Raw genomic sequence first — 20,938 nt, 5'->3', positions numbered from 1 at the left:
TTTTACATATACCTGGTTTTGAATACTACTTTTCTGGAGATACTGACTCCAAGGATCTGGTATCTGTTCATCTGATGCTCGATTTGACGTTCGAGAATTAATTTTAAGCAAATAGCAACCCTGAGTTCCATATTTCTGTTTCATTTCTTCATAAATTGATTCAGCTCTGAATTTTTAAAAAAAAGAAAAAAGAAAAAGCATCATAGTAATTGGGGAGCAGACTTTAGATAAAAGATCTTAATATAAAAATAATACTCAAAAAAAGGCAAAACAAAATTAGGATTAAATAGTAAAGTGGAGTTACCAAAGTAGGTTCCATGGAGTAAAAAATCTGTTATTCAAAAGAAAGATTCCTGTTACTCAAAAGAAAATCTAGGTGATCAAACTAGTTTGGGGAAACTAAAAAAAAAAAAAAAGAATTTCCTTACAGGAATTCACCTCTGAGCTTTCTATGAGACAATACACACTATTATTTACCAACCCAGCTTAAACTCATAAACCAGCAGTGCTTCCTCTCAATGAGGGGACTAGTCTTCAGGGAATAGAACCTGAAGGAATTCTTAGAGAACATTTTTCAAGAAACCAAAGTGCTAACATAGAAAATTAGCTGGGCACAGTGGCACATGCCTATAATCTCCACTACTTAAGGGAGGCTAAATCAGGAGGATCACAAATTTGAGGCCAACCTCAGCAATTTAGCAAGATCCTACCTCAAAATAAAGAATTAAAAGGATTGGGGATGGAGTTCAGAAGTGAACTGTCCGGGTTCAATCCAGCAGGGGCAATAGCGAGGGGGGCGGGGGGATCAACCTCCAAAATCTTACAAAACAGGACACAGTTCAGAAGAAGTAGAAGAAAACAAGGCATTTATTACATAAAATCCACCTATTTTTCTTACAAAATTTATAGTAGATGAATCCATGAGCTGTTTCTCAGATGCGACAAAATAAATTCTGATTACATACCTTAAAAAAACTAAATATACTAGTGTACTAGGTTGCTCTCGCAGGTAAGATAATTCAATTCAAATTATAAAATGGCCTAAGAAGCAAATAATACAAACTATGGGAAATGAACTTTTGGGTCCACAAGGCTAAACCAGTTAAAATGGGTGTTTTTTAGTTAATCAGCTATCCTGGGAGTGGAACCAAAAAAAAAAAAAAACCTGAATTATTCAACTGCAAATGCTGATATTACACAAACCAAGCCGAGCAAACAACTAAATCATATCATACTCTATAAAGTCTAAATTAATAAAATTAATTAAAAATTATATAAATATAAAAATATGTATATACATACTCAAGTTCAATAAATCAAACTCCAGTTCACTGTACCAATGATACCACTAAAAATAAAACCACTGATCTAATTACTTCAATTACTACTTAAATATCCTTATAACCACCATTTAATACATAAGATATAAACCCTACAGAACTCATAGAAACTAATTTTAATATATAGTTCAAATTATTACTATTTAAATAGTATTCTTTATCCAATAAGGCTACAGACATTTCCAAAAATTCTAAAGACAATCCTCAAAGTAATTCTGTGGTTCTATTGAGCTTAATTTATTTTAATTTATTTTAAAAATGAGGCAAAGGATGTAGCCCAGTGTAAAACATGTGCTTAGCATACCCAAGATCCTAGGCTCAATACCCAGCACCCAATGAATAATGGTTTGTGCTCAGAACACAGGTAAGAAATTATTATAAAATTAGATATCCTAAATGGTACCGAAGTATCAGAATAACAGGGGCTGGGGACATGGCTTAGTGGTACAGCACTTACATTGGAATAATAAAACAACAGATTAATTTGATCCACACCTTGAAAAAAAGACCAAAATAAACTACAAATTAAAAAAAAAAACTGCTTTTAATATTTATTTTTCAAGAATTTATTTTTTTAATACAACTGATTCATGAATCCCAGAGGTAGAAGTATTACTGCAAATCGCTAATAATGAATATTAAAGGAAACATAAAAAAAAATGCTTGAATTTTTGTTGTTGTTGTTGTTTTGTTTTTTGGTATTGAGGACTGAACCAGAGGCACTTTATCAATGAGCTTCATTCCCAGTCCTTTTAATGTTTTATTTTGAGACACAGTCTCCACAAGATGTTGAGGGTCTCACTAAACTGCGGAGGCTGGCCTCAAACTTGTGATCCTCCTATCTCAGCCTCCCAAGTCACTGGGATTACAGGCGTGTGCCACCACACCTGGCTGTTTGGATGTTTTTGAGAATGTGAAGAAAACCAAGGCTGGACAAGAGAGGAAACAGTGAAAACCGAGGTGCCTATAAGTAGCAGACAGTGAAAAGTTAAAGGCAAAACTGGAACAGGGAAAAGAAATGAGAAAGAATTTTACATAATGTAAGAAATAACAATTAAGGTCTACTGGTATAGAACCTCAAGTGTTTTATATACAAAGACTATGTAAGAGATAGCTATTGAAGAGAGTTTGGGTAAATATATGAAAGCTACATTAAATGATTCAGTTGTTGGATGTAACTCCAGAAAAAAGATAAAACTAATTCTATTATTAATAAATTTATACTACAACAAATTTTTACTTTTTATGTAAAAAAAAATCCAAAACTTAAACAAGCCATGTCCAAATTAATGCTAAATCATTAAATAAGAAAAAAAATTAAAAATAAAACTTACCTCTGTTCATCTCCTGCACTTACATCATGTAAAAGTACATAATATTTTAGTGTATTTGGTATAAACCACTTAGGGTAGGAGTAATCATTGTTGTGCTGAATCCGATGCTGCTCTTGTGACAATTTTGAAAACTGTTCCATAGGTTCAACTTCATTAGATGATGCTACCAACATACCTTGTAAACCATATTATTAAGGTAATTATCACTTATTGCAGAATATGATCATCTTATTAAGATAAACTTTAAGGAGATATTTCCCAACCAGAAAAAAATATGATTTCATAGATTTTCACTGCAAGCACAAAATAATTTCTCCAAATCTTCAAAGTTCTAAATCTTAAAGATTTTTTGTTCAGAGTTTTTAGGTTATTTACATGTTCAAGAGGAAATTCCTAAAATAGACAATATCAAAATTATATAACTATCAACATAATGACAGATTCTTGTACATCATGCTTATCTCCATTCTGCCTCAGTGAATTTCATCCACTCAAAGTGGATCAAGGACCTAGGAATTAAACCAGAGATACTGCATCTATTAGAAGAAAAAGTAGGCCGAAATCTCCATCATGTCGGATTAGGCCCCAACTTCCTTAATAAGAATCCTATAGCACAAGAATTAATATCAAGAATCAATAAATGAGATGGATTCAAACTAAAAAGCTTCTTCTCAGCAAAAGAAACAATCAGTGAGGTGAACAGAGAGCCTACTAATTGGGAACAAATTCTTACCATATGCACGTCAGAGCACTAATCTCTAGAATACATAAAGAATCAAAAATCTTAACATGACAAAAACAAATAACTCGATCAATAAATGGGCCATGGAACTGAACAGACACTTCTCAGAATATGATATACAATCAATAAATAAATATATGAAAACATGTTCAACATCTCTAGCAATTAGAGAAATGCAAATCAAAAATACTCCAAGATTTCATCTCACTCCAGTCAAAATGGCAGCTACTATGAATATAAACAACAATAAGTGTTGGCGAGGATGTGGGGGAAAAGGCACACTCATACACTGATGGTGCACCAATATGGAAAGCAGTATGGAGAATCCTTGGAAAACTTGGAATGGAACCACCATTTGACCCAGCTATCCCACTCCTAGGTCTATATCCAAAGGACTTAAAAACAGCAAACTACAGGGACACAGCCACATCAATGTTTTTAGCAGCACAATTCACAATAGCTAAACTGTGGAACCAACCTAGATGGCCTTCAGTATATGAAGATAAAGAAATTGTAGTATATATACACAGTGGAATGTTACTGAGCAATAAAAGAATGAAATCATGGCATTTGCAGGTAAATGGATGGATCTGGAGAATTCAATGCTAAGTGAAATTAGCCAATCCCCAAAAAACAAGTCCTGAATGATTTCACAGATTTAAGGATGCTGATTCATAATACACTGGGGAGATAGAGGGGGTTGGGAGGATTAAATGAACTCTAGACAGGGCAAAGGGGAAAATGGGCGGGAAGGGAAGGGAGGAGCCATAGGGGTAGGAAAGATGATGGAATGCGATTGTCATCATTACCCTAAGTACATGTATGAAGACACGAAGGATGTGACTCTACTTTGTGTAAAACCAGAGATATAAAATATTGTGCTCTATATGTGTAATATGAATTGTAATGCATTCTATTGTCTTATATAACAAATTAAAATTTTAAAAAAATTTAATTAAGCACGATATACTCAAGTTAGAAAAATAATAAGCAATATAAGTCTTATAATCAAAATAAATCAAAAACTAATTTATTATAGCAATTATACATCAGGTATGCCATTTAACAAAATAACAATAACAAAAACTTGATATATCATCAATAAAAAATAATTTCTCACTGGACACAGTGATATACACCTATAATCCTAGCGACTTGGAAGGTTGAGGCAGAAGGACTGCAAGTTCAAGGCCAGGCTGAACAATTTAGCAAGACCCTCAGCAACTTAGGAGACTCTGCTACAAAAAATTTTAAAGAACTAGAGATGTAGCTCAGTGGTAAAGTATCCCTGGGTTTGAGCTCCAGTACCAAAAATAATAATAATTATTTTTATAAATGTTAATAATAATTACTATTTATCATCCTGGGAATACACCTCAGTAGTAGAATGCCTGCCTAGCATGCTCCAGGCCCTGAGTTCAGTACCCAGTACTGCCAAAAATAATAATAATTTCTGTACTCCATATAGCCTTTCAATAATTTTGCCTTCATTCAATTATTTCTGAGAGTAATAACTTCCATAATATTTGATTTTAAGAGAACTGAAGTAAAGGATACATGCTAAATAGTGGTTCAGAAATTCATGATCTGATGCTGGCATCGACTGAAGAAAGGTCTCTCTATAAGACTCAAACCACGGAGTAGTAGCTAAAATTAACAATATATAAAAAGTTAGAATTCCTCAGTAAAATCAGTTTACAACAAATGAAATTTCAATTCCATATTCTTAAAAGATATTTAAAAATGATAATTTTATCATTAAGCAAGCATATTCATCTGTCCCTTAAGATACATATCACACATACATATATATATATGTATATATATATATACACACACACACACACACACACATTGAGTCATTCACACAAATATATTCATACATTAGAGTATATGTATTTGCAAAAATAAAATCGAGTTATTCTCAAATCTCCACAATGTTCCCACTACCCACTTACCTATTAATGCTCTAATATAATTTATGTGAATAAAAATATTTCAGAACCAAAGTTTAGTGTTACTAATCACACTGTCATAAGCAGATCCTACTCATAAACTATACTTTAGAGCACTGGTTCTCAATTGATTTTAACCCCTGAGAAAATATCTGGCAGAGTCTGGAGGTATTTCTGGTTGTTAAAAGTGGAGGCGGGGGGGGGGGGGGGGGGGGGCGCTTACTGGCCTCTACAGAAAGAGGTAAGGAAAATGCAAACATTTTACAATGCACAGGACAAGGTTATCCCCCGACAAAGAATTATCTGGCTCAAAATGTCAATATTGGTGTGGTGGATAAACTCTAGAATTTGATTCTTTTAGTACGACTCCAATAAAGCCTCTTCAAAGGGAATTTCAAAGGATACTTACCTTATCAAATACAAAGCTGAGTATTTTCATTTTTTGTATAATTGTATATAACATGATTCTTGGAGTGCCAACTCTTTATTGCTCCATTCTAATCACTTTATATTACATCTAGTCTTTTTTCATTTGAACTTATTTGGCTTTATTAGGCTAAAGCAGATTATCTAAATCACGGTTTCACTAAAAGGAAATTCTATTTTCACTACATGTGCTGAATAACAAACCTTGCATTCTCTTTGTTTTCATCTTAACTTTTGAAACACAGCAAATATGTTTTCAGCTTATAATACCACTTAAATGACTGGAGGGTTGAAGAAAAAAGCCATACATTTTGACCAAACAGTGTATCTGGTGCCAAATATACAAAAATTTAATTCCAACAAATACAATGTGAGAACAACACATATATTGTAATCTGATTAGGAGGCATATTATAACAATTTCATGTTCTCTACTATAAAAGAGGAAAAATATCCCTACAAATAGTATATCTATACCCAAAGAATGACAAAAAAATTGGAGAATGAGTGACAGATTAGTATCTATTCACAATAGAAAACCAATGTTCTCACTAATAACATATCCTGTCAATAAGTCAAAAATAGTTTCTGCCTCAAAATTAACATTATATTTTCATTTAGTACCAATAGCAAGAAAAAGAGACAATAAAATTGGTTAAATAAGAAGGTTTCTCCACAAATATGGTTAAGTGACTACAGATTTGTATATATTTTAATTATCATTCTCTTTACCTTCTTGCATCATTGTTGCTTAAACTTAAATTATAGACACATTGTCATGAGAAGGAATATATTTTATAGTGGGGATTGAGAGTTCTAAATAAACAAAATAGACCTTTCAAAACAGCTATTCATCATAACATTACCTGTAATAACAAAAATACTAGAAAACCCTCATGTCATCAGGAGGAGAGAGGTTATATAAACTATGGTACGACCATTAAAAAGCACACTTTTAATGGGAAAAGTGGAAGGTCTCTATGTGCTACAACTAAGTGCTCTCTTAAATATGTTAAGTTTTAAATTTAAAAAGTAAGAGAAAAGTATGCACTTTGTGTAAGAAAAGGAAGAAAACAAAGAGCAATACATGTATTTACTTACATTAAAAAAATAACAGAAGAATAAATCTAATACATATGTGCTGGGGTTGTAACTCGGTGGAAGAGTGCTTGTCTAGCATTCATGAAGCCCTGAGTTCAACCCTCAGTACCACCAAAGCCAACAAAACAAAACAAAACAAAAAAAAAAAAAACTAATACAATTAATTATCTGTACAGGACAGGAAGAAAAAAAAAGGAGAAGATGAGAAAGGGGAAAGAACATAGACAGTGACTAGACCTCCTATACACTGTTTTATAGTTTTGACTTTGAAACCATGGAAATGTATGTAGAACTTAAAGTTAAATCAAAAAGAAAAACCAAACACAGATACAAGTTCTTGAATTAATAATTTTCTATATACTGATGCAAAAAGATACTGGGTACTCAACTAAGGATGTGAGAAGCAAAGGAATAATTTAAAATTATATATGGCAGAAATGAGCTTTTATCCTTAAGAGAGGCCACAGTCAGGTTAATAAGGCAAGTTTTTCTTTCAGCCATATGTTCCCCTAAAGGGCTGTGAAGATGTATACACTATGGTTCTTTTTGTGGTTCTCCTTTAATTTTGCTAAATGCCAATAAATCAAGGGCATCATTCTGTTTTTATAATTGTTCAAATGACGTTTTATTTTGGTTTTTTTTGTTTGTCTGTTTGTTTTGCAGAAAGTGGGGGGGGTGACACCTTAAAAACTGTTCATGTTAACAGGAGACTGTAATACTTAGTGCCAATTTCTTCTCCTCAGGGAAAAAAAAAATTCTCTAGTATTTATTTGGAGATAAAAATCACTATTTTGCATACCCTTTCCATCTCTGTATGTTCTTTATTAGAAACTGAAAGAGCAATCCTGTTATCCTACTAAAGTTTCTCTGTGCAGAAAGTACTTTGCCTTGGTAAAGAAGGGTAGTATATTTTTCCTTTTCAAAAATAAGACACAGTCCAAACTCACTATTCAAGGACAAAACCTGAATTTAGTAAATATGTTGTAAATCACGAGTAAACACAATAAGTAATAGGATATTTAACAAAAGATGAACAGATACCATCAGACCTCCTTCACTTTAGAAAAATTAGACCTTAACTGGGATGAACATGAAAAGTAGTAGCTGAGTGGGAAAAGAGACAATAGACAAGGAGCAAAGAGAAAACAATCTGGAAAACTGAGACCACCACAAGAAATACCTGTATATAACGAGGATTCTTTCAATTCCATCAATGTGTCTTTCCAATTACTGTACCAAGGAACACTAGCTTTAATTGACCGATCTGATGAAGAAAATATGGCACTGTTAAGCTAGGCTTGTGAGGTAAATATCTAACATCTATTTATTTCTTAAACAGAATGGATGAAGAGTATGCTGACTTATATTAAGTAAAAATCAGAAGCATACTCTGGACATATAATTAACACCTTATTAAAATAGATTAAATTCCTTTTAATAACCTCCAAAGAGCATTATTCTGTATATGGAATTTTATTCAAATGATTCAAATACCGCATCATATTTCATTCCCAGTTTTCAAAGCCACAAAAATAAATATGTGGGCTGGGTTTGTGGCTCAGTAGTAGAGGGCATGTGCTTAGCATGCTCAGGATGCTAGGTTCAATCCCCAGTATGAAAATAAATACATATATAAAGCTGAAAGAAGGTGCCATAAAGTATCAGGGAAAAAGCAAAAAGAATAGTTTCCTTTTGCTATTTATCCTCAACACTTGGAATTCTTTTAAAAATCTTCCTAAAGAATTCAGCTATAATAGTGCCTCCACCTGCTTTTAAAGGCAAATAATACTCAATCATCCTTTGTAGAGATGTTGGCAGGACCCTGAGAAATAACATAATTAGATAAAATAATTTCTCACAATCAAATAATGACTACATTCTTCCTATCAACTACTAACCTACTTTATAAACTACTAAAAGAAACAAGGCCCCTTGTACACAGATAGCCAGACGACTGGTCTGAGAATCCTTCTCTGGAGAAACTAAATGGCCCCAAGGAAAAGAGCTATAAATAATAAAAACTGGGCAATGCTCAAGCTTATTCCCAGCCTCATCACCCAATAAGGAAGTCCACTAACTGACCAAGCTTTTCTTATGCCCAGTCAGGGTTTTAATGTTTCAATTTGAAATAGAAAATAACACTAACGGCTTTTACTAAATGTTTGAGGAAAGTCTCCAAAATGAAAGAGATCAAAACAAACTTGAAAAACAAGAGTAAGAGAACAGAAAAAAATAGGAAAAAACTTAATAATAAAAATTTATTAACATCCTCAGGGTTAAGATACCAAGAATAAGATGGCACAAAAAAGAAAAATTCAGAAAATAGATGTTTAAAAAAAAAAAAAGATAAGACCCTTAAAGAAGTTCTACAGTCAACTAACAGTGGTTCCAGAAAGAGCAGCACAAAACAACCAGGAAGCAAGCAATGAAGAATTTCTAAGAGCACAATTTCTTTAGACTAAAGAGTGTAAATAGCCAGACTGCCAAAAGGAGTGGGCTCAAAGTACAAGTGAAGGACGAGTCATAACAGGCCCAACATGGAATTTCAAAACGGCAGGGATGATAAATTTCTAAAATCTTCTAAAAGTTGAAGGGATAGAGAGAATATGTATCATAATAGTTCTAGCTTCTTAAGAGCAAAACTAGAAGCTAGAAAAAAAGAGAATGAATTCTGAGGGAAAAGATTTCTAACTACTACTGTATACATTCAAACAATCAATAAACTATATGAAATAATATTTTCTCAGATATTCAATACTCAATTTTTTGGGGGGGGAGGCGGGCAGAGCACTGGGGATTGAACTCAGCAGCTCTCAAATACTGAGCCACATTCCCAGCCCTATTTTGTATTTTATTTAGAGACATGGTCTCACTGAGTAGCTTAGTTCCTCACTTTGCTAAGGCTAATTTTGAATTCACAATCTTCCTGTCTCAGCCTCCCAAACCACTGGGATTACAGTTGTGCATCACCATGCCTGGCTTCAAAATTTTTAACTGTCTTAAAAATTTGCCTTTCTTATGGAGCAGTTATTGGAGACATCCCCTTCACCAAATCAATGAAATGCACACAAAGGTATGAATGAAATACAGTGACGTAAAAAGGGAAAGAAATCCCCAGGATGTCAGCTATGGAGTGAGCCTTGGAGAATAAACAGTCCCAGAGAGAGCAGAGCAGTGTTTATCAACTTTTTTTTCATTATCTTTCCCCAATGAGTGATTTTCAATGTTTTTCCTAATCACTCCCTCTCCCCAACTATTTTTTTTTTTTTTTGCAGTGCTAAAGATCCAAACCAGGCTTCAATATGTTAAGCTCATGCTTTACCACTAAGCTACATCCCAGTCCCTACCTGCCAATATACTTTTTTTTTTTTTTTTTTTTTAACATTACTTGAGATTGACCTAGGGCCTTACAAATTATCAGGCAGGCAAGCGCTCTACCACTGAGTTTTATCCCCAGCACTTTTTCTTCGGTTTTCAGATAGGGTCTCAATAAATTACCCAGATTGGCTTCAAACTTGCATTCCTCCTTCCTCAGTCCCCTGAGTAGCTGGCATTACATGTTATACCACCAAACACAGCCCAAAAAATTTTTAAAAAATACATGGAACATAAGCCTTTGGAGAACCAAAACTATTATAATATCCAAAAATTTCTGTCCCCTCCAAAAAGCAAGTTTCAATTCTCTTGTAGATAATATCATCCTTACTAAAAACACATGAAATAGGAAGACTTCTGCAAGGAGAATAAACAGATTATTTTACAAATTAATCAAATTTTAAAATTCTCCTGAGGAATTTTGAGAGACCACAGAGAATATTAAGCAGAAATCATGGAAACTGTATATGGAACATGAAGAAAAAAGGAAGAGAAGTGATAAAGCTAAGAACTCCTTAAACATAATTAGAAGTTAATAAATAAATTTAAAATTAAGACAGACAACACTATAAAAATATTACTTAGAACATGTAATACTAAAGGAAAACACTAAGGGAAACTGTATGGCAGACAGAGAAAACAGAGCATTGCTATTTTTTCCATATAGGTCTTTTTAGCATTATGCCTATGTGTATACATCATTTTGACAAACATGTTTTAAAAGAAAAGAGGAGAGGGGCTTTGGAGGTCAGGGAAATATTTATATTATAAAATTGATACTTTTATTTTTAATATATGATAGGTAATAACTGTGTCCCCTTAGCACTTTAGCATATCAGATATTCCATATCTGTATTTACCACATATTGTGACTATAATGTATTATCAAATAGATGTATTATGTTACTGATTGTCTCCCTACTAGATTAAGAACTGATAAAACATGTCATATCTCTCAATGTAAAAAAAAGCATCTCTATATCACAATATAAAGCATAAAGCAGGAAATCAATAAATATTTGCTGAATGAATAACAAATATGTTAAGACCCCATAAAATGGAATCACCAGATTAAAGGTCTGAGAAAGGTCTAAAGAAACAATTAGTGAAACTTTTGTTTTCAAAGATTGAAATAAAGTCTAGAAACAATAAGTGATTTATTCAAGTCATCTAACTAACTAAGGACATTGTAGTATAAAAACTTAAAAGTCACTCTAGCATTTGATTCATTATCATTCACACTACAAACTATGGCAGACAAAATTCAAACTTCACGACTTTCTCTGGGAAATATTCAAGTTTCCACATCATGTTGAAAACACTGTTTACGTGGGCCTAGTGGCCCACTTACACACTTGTAATCCCAGCTATTCCAGAGGCTGAGGAGAGGAGAATCACAAATTTAAGGCCACTTGGGCAATTCAGTGAGATCCTGTCTCAAAATAAAAATTAAAAAGAGCTAGTGTGTAGCTCAGTGGGAGAGCAACACTGGGTTCAATACTCAAAAGCACAAAAAATAAAATAAAATAAATGCTGGGCACTTATCAAATATGTACCCTAAAATTCAGATTTTTTTTGACTAGTAAAGATAATCATAATATTCTAAATCAAACTGAATCTCTCTCAGTAGTACAGTGTGGCCTTTCCATGTACAAGGCGGTGAGTCTATCCCCCCACACCAAAAATAAGAAAATTAAATTACCAAATTAACCTAAGCTACTGAAATTAAAACTAATGGCAAAGAAAGAAGAAATTACAGGACATTTAAACAAATTAATTTTACAAATATTGCTAACCATGCAAACACAACTAACTTTGTGACCTAAAACATGCTACTTAAATTCTCTAGAGGTGCAGAAAAATTTTTAATATGTTATTAGGAGACATTTAAGCATGAGATAAATTATATTGGCCTAAAAAGATTATTTTATAAGGTTGTTGAAAGATTGTAACTAGGTGATGTACTTCTGATCCTTTTCCTCTAAAAACCTGTCCCATCCTCTTTCAGTAAACTTAAGACTTTATTAATGGAAAAGAATCACATTAAATGCAGCTAATTTATTATACGAATCAATATATTATTTCACTTATCAGTCTTGTTATGAAAAAGTTTACCATAAATCAGATTAAGAAGCATTCACAAAAGATTATGCATTTGTGCATATTTTATAAACATTTCCTCCACTTATCACCAAACAAGATTAAAATAACAACATTTTTATTTAATTACAATATTACTATGTCACCAAAAAAATGTTATCTACTGTTTTTCATTGATTAAATATTTATTAAATACATGTTCTGGGTATTAGGTACCAGAATAAAATAAAGAGCCAAAATTCCTGGGATTATTTCTATATAATGCCCTATAGGACCAGGCTACAGCACTTCATATACTTAAATATTTACTGAATGATCTTCAATGATTTCACAGAATTACTTTTTCTAACAAAAGTAATTTTCATTTAAAAAATAATAATAAACCTTATTACATACCGCTGATGTTAAGGTCATAATCTCCTGCTGTAATCACATTAGCTACTAATCCTTCTGCAGGCTGACTGCCAGAAACAACATCATTCAAAAGCTTCCGAATGGCTCCAGGCTGAGGTGGTTGGGTAATAATGTTGCTCACTGCTATCTTCAAATTTTTAATTATGTGAAGCTGATTATTAGGATCTCTCATATGAACTTTAAAAGAGAGGAAAAAAACGCGAAATTAATTCTATAATGCACAATAAATCAAAATTGGTTTAATGGCTTTCAATCAAAAAGCCTACTCAAATCAAAAACTAGGAATTCCAAGTGGAACACTTTTAGAAATACAAGTGGTTTACAATATTCCCTTCCATATCAAAAGAGCTAGATAGACAGTCTATTAACCATAAGATTACTTCCTCTCACATTATGCTGCTGCTCCTAATTTCCCTACAGTAGGTACTTTCCTTTCTTCTATATTTAGAGTTGCTGGAAACTAACCACCATCCATTCAAATCTCTAATTTGACCTCACCCTAAGAATGGTCCAGGCAGAGTAAGGTCTATGGTTGTCTCTATGTCTCATTGCAAATTGCAGTACAGGTAATCAATAAAAGGAAGTTAAATGCTGTAAATGAACTTCGCTATTCTTTTCCTAGTCTTCCGTCTTCATTTTAATTTACTATCATAAAAATCAGTGCCCAGCCTGATGAGGTGGTTCATGCCTATAATTCCAGTGACTCCGGAGGGAAGCTGGACAACTTAGCAAGACCCTGCCTCAAAATAAAAACAGAAAAGGTTGCAAATGTAGCTCAGTGGTAAAGTGCCTCTGGATTCAATCTCCAGTATCAAAACAAAAACAAAAAAAATCAATTCTTACTGTGGCATAAAAGATTGATAGTGAGGGAGACTGGGCATGTATAGTAACAGGTATATGTGGGAACTCTACTTCCTGCACAATTGTACTGTAACCCTAAAACTGATAGAAAAAATAAAACATCTCCTGTGGCTGAGGATACAGCTCAGTTGGTAGAATGCTCACCTTACATGACAAATGCAGCTAACTTACTATACAAATCAATATATTATTTCACTTATCAGTCTTGTTATGAAAAAGTTTACCATTTAAATCAGATTAAGAAGCACTCATAATGGGCTGGGGATGTGGCTCAAGCGGTAGCGCGCTCGCCTGGCATGCGTGCGGCCCGGGTTCGATCCCCAGCACCACATACCAACAAAGATGTTGTGTCCGCCAATAACTAAAAAATAAATATTAAAAATTCTCTCTCTCTCTCCTCTCTCACTCTCTCTTTAAAAAAAAAAAGAAGCACTCATAAAAGATTATGCATTTGTGCATATTTTATAACTTTTTTTTTTTTGCTGGTTCAATCCCCAGCAAAAAATAAATAAATAAATAAATAAATAAAGCATCTTCTTTAAAATAATCAACACTGAAATTCCTTCGCTCACTCCAGTACCTCCACTCTGATCCTTGCTTCAGTCTCTAAGATTTATAAACAGTGGTTCAGAGTTGCAGGACAAGAAATAGATTCTGAAATGATTGTAGCAACACAGTACCCAAAGTACACAGTTGAAAAATATAAGCATATCTTTTTCACATAATCAAACAAGATGGTCATAGTTTCCACAGTAATATTAGGAGCAGTCCATTATAAAGATTAAAGAACTAGCTTGTGGAGTCACACCTTAATTTAAATCCCAACACATCACTTATTATCTGGATTATACTGAAAACTTCCTTAACTTTTCTGTGTTTCAATTTCCTCATCTGTTACATGTGATTACTATCTACTTCAAGGGGTTATTTTAAGGATTTATTTCAGAAAGTAAGTGTAAAGCACTGAGCACCATGCCTAGTGACTAGTGACAAAAGCATATAAACAGCAGGAGGTCCATCATCATCTATTCTGATTGCATCATGGATTATCCTATACGAAGAGACAATTTAGCAAGACCTGCTTCAAAATAAAAGTAGAAAGGGTTGCAGATGTAGCTCAGCAGTACAACTGGGATAACTGGTTTGGGGTACCTACCCACACAAAAATATTTTCTTTTTCCTCAGTGGAAAATGCTTTATACCAAACAAGCTTTTTAAAGGTCAGACTTACCTACACTTCAAGTCTTTATAAATATCCTGTGATCTCTCCACTGATTTCTAAAAATTTTTAGTCAAAAACAAGACTAAAAATTTTAAAATACTAAATAAGTCATGAATATGCACCTATATTGTAAATATATGTACACACACGTATACACACAAATCCATTCAGAGTGGTTACCTATGGTTATGGAAGGATGAAATGAGACCAATGTGATGCAGAAAGGGGACTTCACCCTCATCTGTAATGATATTTGCTTTCCTTTTAAAGGAAAAGTAAAGATAAAAAGCAAATATGACAGAGGGTTAATATTTATTAAATGGAGAGCTGGATGCTTCTTGAATTCTCTACATTCTTCTGTAATTGTTATGTTTCCTAGTTTAAATAAACACATACATGCCTCTCTCCCTAATTAAACTTCCCAGCTGGTCTAATTATGTAACAGAAACAAACCAACCAACCCTAAGAGTACTGTGATACACTTCTAATATCTTTAGAAACATACTGAAAAAGTATTTTCCTTAAATTTGGACCATAATTATCAAACAACCTAAGTAGCCATGTATGTATTAAACCTTCCTTTGGGGGATAGGGATGTAGCTCTACAGTGGAATGCTTGCCTAGCACTTCACTGGTATAAAAAATAAAATGTCTTCTTTAAAATAATCAGTGCCCAAATCCCTTTTCTCACTCCAGTACCTCCACCCTGCTATAGTCCTTGCTTCAGTCTATGAGATTTATAAACATTGGTTCAGAATTGTTCAATTTAGTTGTATTCTTAAATTCAATCCCCTATACCATCAAAGCACTCGCGCGCACGCGCGCGCACACACACACACACACACACACACAGAAGTTGACTTGAATTTTACTGAGTTTGATACTTGAAAACCTTGGAAATTAATTACCTAGTTACAACAACATGGTAGTTAAGATGAAATGTTCCTAACAATATTTGAGAAAACAAGAGGCACAGAGTATCTTGCAAAGATTATTTCCTACTTTAATCGCCAGTTTTGCTAGTTCATACAGAAAGTACTCAAGGTTTATGAAAAAAAATTCATTCCAATCTTTTTCATTCTTTAAATAAGTCTAATCAATTTTGAAATAATAACAGCTACCAAAAATGAGAGCCAGGGGCTGGGGTTATGGCTCAGTGGTACATGCTCACCCACCATGCATGAGGTGCTGGGTTCAATCCTCAGCACCACATAAAAATAAAGATATTTGTCCACCTAAAACTAAAAAATAAATATTAAAAAAAATGAAAGCCATATATTTCAAAAGCTAGTGTTTAAGTGAAAGTTTCTTAAAACTTATAAACTTTCTAAATGATATGTTGAACCACTGCTTAGAATTATCAAAGAACTATTGGTAAGCAAAAACAACAAGGCTTGGCTAATTAATACTAACATTACCACTCTTCAAAACAAATGGCCAGTAGAGATTCTTCAAAAAATGTTAAGGGGATATGCAGCTCAGTGGTGGACTGCATACACAAGGCCCTGAGCTTGATCCTTAACACCACAGGTGGAGAAAAAAGGTATTACGATCACAACATGTGTACTGAACAACAAGTTTATCAGTAAGTCTCCAACATTTTTTTTTTTTAATATTTATTTTTTAGTTCTCGGTGGACACAACATCTTTGTTTGTATGTGGTGCTGAGGATCGAACCCGGGCCACACGCATGCCAGGCGAGGGCGCTACCGCTGAGCCAACATTTAATATAAAAAAACAGCTGGGTAAAGTGGCGCATACCTCTAATCCCAGAGGCTCCATAGGCTGAAGTAGGAGGATCATGAGTTCAAAGCCAGTCTCAGCAACTTAGCAAGGCACTAAACAACTCAGAGACCCTATCTCTAAATAAAATACAAAAAAAGAGCTGGGGATGTGGCTCAGTGGTTGAGTGCCCCTGGGTTCAATTCCCAGTACCAAAAAACAAAAACAAAAAAAAACTTTTTAAAAAGAACCACTTTTTTTTATATTTTTATTTGTAGTTGGACATAAGACACAATACCAATACCTTTATTTATTTTTATGTGGTGTTGACAATACCTGATGTTGGCATTCAAAGCAAATTTTTACCATATAAGTAACAGCATACCTGCAGGCCAGCAATGAAATCTAGTCATCTTTTTTTTTTTTTTTTAACATTCCTTTCTCTTTGTAAGAAAGTATTAACTTATTATAGATATATGCTTAAATAATATTGCTGAAGTGATATTTTCATGCCTTACTGCCTAAACAAAAGCTATCTTTGAGGACTCACCACAGGTAACATAAAAGGTGCCTGTTCCAATTGTTAAAAACGCCAAAACATGCTGGGAGTGGTGGTGCATGCCTGTAATCCCAGTGGCACAGAGGTTTAGACTGGAGGATCAAAAGTTCAAAGCCAGCCTAGCAACTCAGTGAAACCCTGTCTCTAAATAAAAAATATAAAATAGGGCTAGGGATGTGGATCAGTGGTTGAGCACCCCTGAGTTCACTCCCTAGTACCCCCCGCCAAAAAAAAAATCCCAAAACATATTTACCAGAAAAAAAACTAAACCGCAGAAAAATTAAATCCTTTTCACCAAATTTCTAATGCCACCACCATAGTCCATATCTTAATCATGTTAAATGTTAAAACTTATATCAACTCTTATCATCCTTGTAAACCACACCACTCATTTACCTCCCAAAATTTCACTGCCTTGCCTCACAGTTACCATTAGATATGAAATCTAAAAATCCTCTTCCTAGAATCAAAGGTCCTCCTTATCTTGGCATTCTGCCTTACTATCCCCAACAGAAACAGTTTCCCCACTGTTCCTCAACCACTCAATCATAATTTATACCTTTTGCCCCCCAAAATCCTCTCCCCAATAGGGAATGACTACCCTTTGCTATCCACCACCTCTCCAACTATCATTAACATATACTTCATTATGTTCACTCCCTAAATCTTTTCAGTCTGTAAAACCATAAGTGTACTGATACTGAATATCACTGCATGGTTAATACAGAAGGCACCTGTGGCTTACTGAGCCCTTGAAATATTTCTACACCAAGTAGAAATTTAAGTGTAAAACATGCCAAGTTTCAAAGATCTAGCAATAAAAATGAATGTAAAATACCCTATTAATATCTTACACTGACTGTCTATTGAAATGGTAAAGTAAGACTTAAATAAGATATACTATTTAAACTAATCTCACCTGGCTGGGGTGTAGCTAAAGTGGCAGAGAGGTTGTTCAGTATTCAAGAAGCCTTGCATTCAATCACCAACACAAACAAACATACATACATACATACATACATACGCGCGCGCGCGCACACAGACACACACACACAAAAACCCTCACCATTTCTCTTTTAGTTGTTTAATGTAGTTACTAAAACATTTTAATTATATTCATGACTCATATTATCTTAGGGGAGCTGGTGCTAGGGATCAAAGTCAGTGCCTCCTGCATGCCAGGCAAGTGCTCTACCAGTGAGCTACATCCCCAGTCCCTGGGATTATATTTCTATTGGACAGGACTGTACTTCAATATAAATAAGTAATTCTCGACATTGACAGGAGATGTGATGATTGGAAACACAATGTCTTGAGTTACGCTGCATATTTTTTAAATCTTTCCCAAATGTAAAACTGTGGACAAGACCACTGTGCCTCAATGTCCTCAAATTTTAAATGGCAATAATAATGAAGGATTCAATGAATATTAAGAGAGAAAAGCCACAAAACCAGGTATCAGGTATTAGCATTATTGTTTTTATTAACAACATAGGAAAGAGTACACACATCAAAGTCAAACTGACACTCGTGTGTTTTTTAAGAATTTGTAAAAATGTAGGGCATTTTGTTGTTCTTGTTGACCTAGTTCAACATCAGAGGAGCTGAGACTAATGGCTAAGGTAGAAACAGAAGAAAATCCAAGAGTTTCCAAACTTTGAGGCTTTTGTATTGTTTCTTTCTTTCTTTTTTGAGACAGGTCCCTCTTTAAATACAGAGCAAAATTGGAGCTATCATTCTGAGGAACACCTGTAGCATGTAAATACATGAAATTCATGGTGAAGCACTGTTTTGGGTGGAGAAGTCACCCTAACCAAATCAACATCAGTCATTCACTTGACAAAAGGTTTATTATAGAACCCTTCATTTATATAAACCTTAACAAAGAACTTGTACTTTTTGCAATGTTCTGTTTGCAAGACACTGGTTTAAACCACACTTATTACCCGATCAAATAAAATTATGAATGGTTTAACCAATATCTTTTGCCTTAATGAAGAATCTAAAGCTAGAGAAAATAGATAACTCCTCAATGAAAACACACGTTTCTATGATTAAACGACTATTGGAAAACCAAAACTTAGGACTTTTCTACTGCTACAAATCTAAATAACTTCAAATATCTAAATGAATCACGATTGTCCTTAACTTCCTCATGTTTCAGGCAAAAAGTTGTTACAAGTTTTATTATTCATATAACACATTTGTTTTCTCGAGAGGTTATACTATATACCTAATATTTAAATGTTCAAAGAAAAAAAAATAGCTAATCAGAAGTTTAGACAGATAAGCCTCAACGTTAGATAATAATCAAAATAACTTTGAAAACTCCAGTTCAACATTCAGTGGAGGATGACAAATCTTCCTTGTTCTTTACACTTTGACGACTTAATAGGCAACATCTTGCTAAACTGCTGCCTTGCAAATGTGTCTGATTCCTTCCCTACAGCCCGGGCGAACAGTCCCAGTGCCCTTCTTGAAACTCAGGTTTTCGTTTAATATTAATTACTTAACGACGCGGCTTGTTAGAGGAAGCAAATGCCTAGAAAAGCCGGAGGTTAGGAGTATTCTGTCTTGACAATCTCATGCAAGGCCCCCCTCCCGCCGCCACCCGGGGCACCGCGGGACCACAGCCGCAGCCACCACTCTACCGGCTCCGGAACATAAACACCGCCCTTCTCTCCCCTACCAGCCCCCAACTTCCTTCTCCCAGAGAAACAGGGAGGACACCACATACCCTCGGAAGTGAGGCGAGAAAAAGGCTTAAGCAGCTCCGCGAAGCTGAGATGATTGAGACGAGTAAGCCGCTCTGCTTCGTCGCTGCACAGCGCGGCGACACAAGGAACGAAGGAGTCCGGGATTAGCTCCTGCACTGACTGTACGCACTGGGCCATAGCCGCGGCAGACGCAGCGGTGGCGCCCGCCTCCGGCCCACCCTCAGAGCAGATCCTCTGGCTGCAGCAGCTACCGCCGCCGCCCGCCGGCCTGCCCGGCCGGGCGGGGCCCCACACTGGAGCCTGGAGACAAGCAGAAGGAACAGACGACGACGCCTCTGCTCTCAGGGCAAACACCACAGAGCCCCTCCCCGTCACCGCCGCCCCTCAGCGCTCTCCCCGGCGTCCTCACATTCCACCCTGATAGGTGGAGATTCCAACAATCGACAGCAAAACCTTGGTCACTGCCCGACCGGAACCGCCATGTTGAGGCCGAACCCTGACCCGCCGGCAGTACTACTCCCGGCAGTCCCTGCGGTCGCCCCTCACGTGACTGTCAAAGAAGGCGGTAGGGGCGGGGAAAAGAGCTGAGGTAAAGGAACTGAGAAGCGACGGAGGCCGGTAGGGAAGTTGAACCGGAAGTGGTGTGACGGATGAGTCTTAGTGGGCGGGGCTAGAAGCGAAAAGGGCGGAGCCGGGCGGGGCAGGTACGCGGCTTTAGGAGGTGTTCTTAGCGCTAGTATTTGACAGAGCCCAGCCAGGTGTTGCAGGCAAGCTATCAAGTTCTCTCCCTAATTAGGTGCAGTCACAGTGATGAAGACCCCGGCTCACCTTCTCAAGTTTGTCCTCTTTGACTTCCCAAAGGACTGCAGTGAGCAACTGATGCGCCCTTCGCGCTGCATCCTGCCCTCTCGCTTTGCCAGAGGGTACGCTGCCCGCGGGGTGCTTGAGGAGTTTGTCTGGTGCTGCTCAGGACAGACTGTGTATCCTTTGAACACAACCATACTTACAGAAATGGACTGCCACGTATGTGGCCCCAGCCGCTGAACAGAAAATGTGCTTGCAATTAACGC

General features: G+C 35.4%; 1 protein-coding gene across 5 annotated transcripts in view; it reads right to left on the bottom strand.

Annotated features, from left to right (window-relative positions):
* Trappc8 (trafficking protein particle complex subunit 8) overlaps nt 1-20,413 on the bottom strand; it is a 91,401-nt gene extending 70,988 nt beyond the window's left edge. For 3 of the 5 annotated variants that reach the window (XM_026400741.2, XM_026400743.2, XM_026400742.2), the window contains exons 1-6: nt 19,889-20,413; nt 12,770-12,964; nt 8,079-8,162; nt 4,974-5,063; nt 2,675-2,849; nt 13-166 (exon numbers count right to left, since the gene is read on the bottom strand). In XM_026400741.2, the coding sequence (XP_026256526.1) occupies nt 13-166; nt 2,675-2,849; nt 4,974-5,063; nt 8,079-8,162; nt 12,770-12,964; nt 19,889-20,045 (855 nt within the window). In that variant the 5' untranslated portion in view covers nt 20,046-20,413. The remainder of the gene's footprint in view (nt 1-12; nt 167-2,674; nt 2,850-4,973; nt 5,064-8,078; nt 8,163-12,769; nt 12,965-19,888) is intronic. The other 2 variants (XM_026400744.2, XM_026400745.2) reach the window with 1 other exon arrangement.
* Nucleotides 20,414-20,938: the final 525 nt, after the last annotated feature.

This window comes from Urocitellus parryii, chromosome 13 (genome assembly GCF_045843805.1).
Source record: "Urocitellus parryii isolate mUroPar1 chromosome 13, mUroPar1.hap1, whole genome shotgun sequence".
Taxonomy (NCBI): Eukaryota; Metazoa; Chordata; class Mammalia; order Rodentia; family Sciuridae; genus Urocitellus; species Urocitellus parryii.
This window is presented reverse-complemented; position numbering and strand designations above follow the sequence as displayed.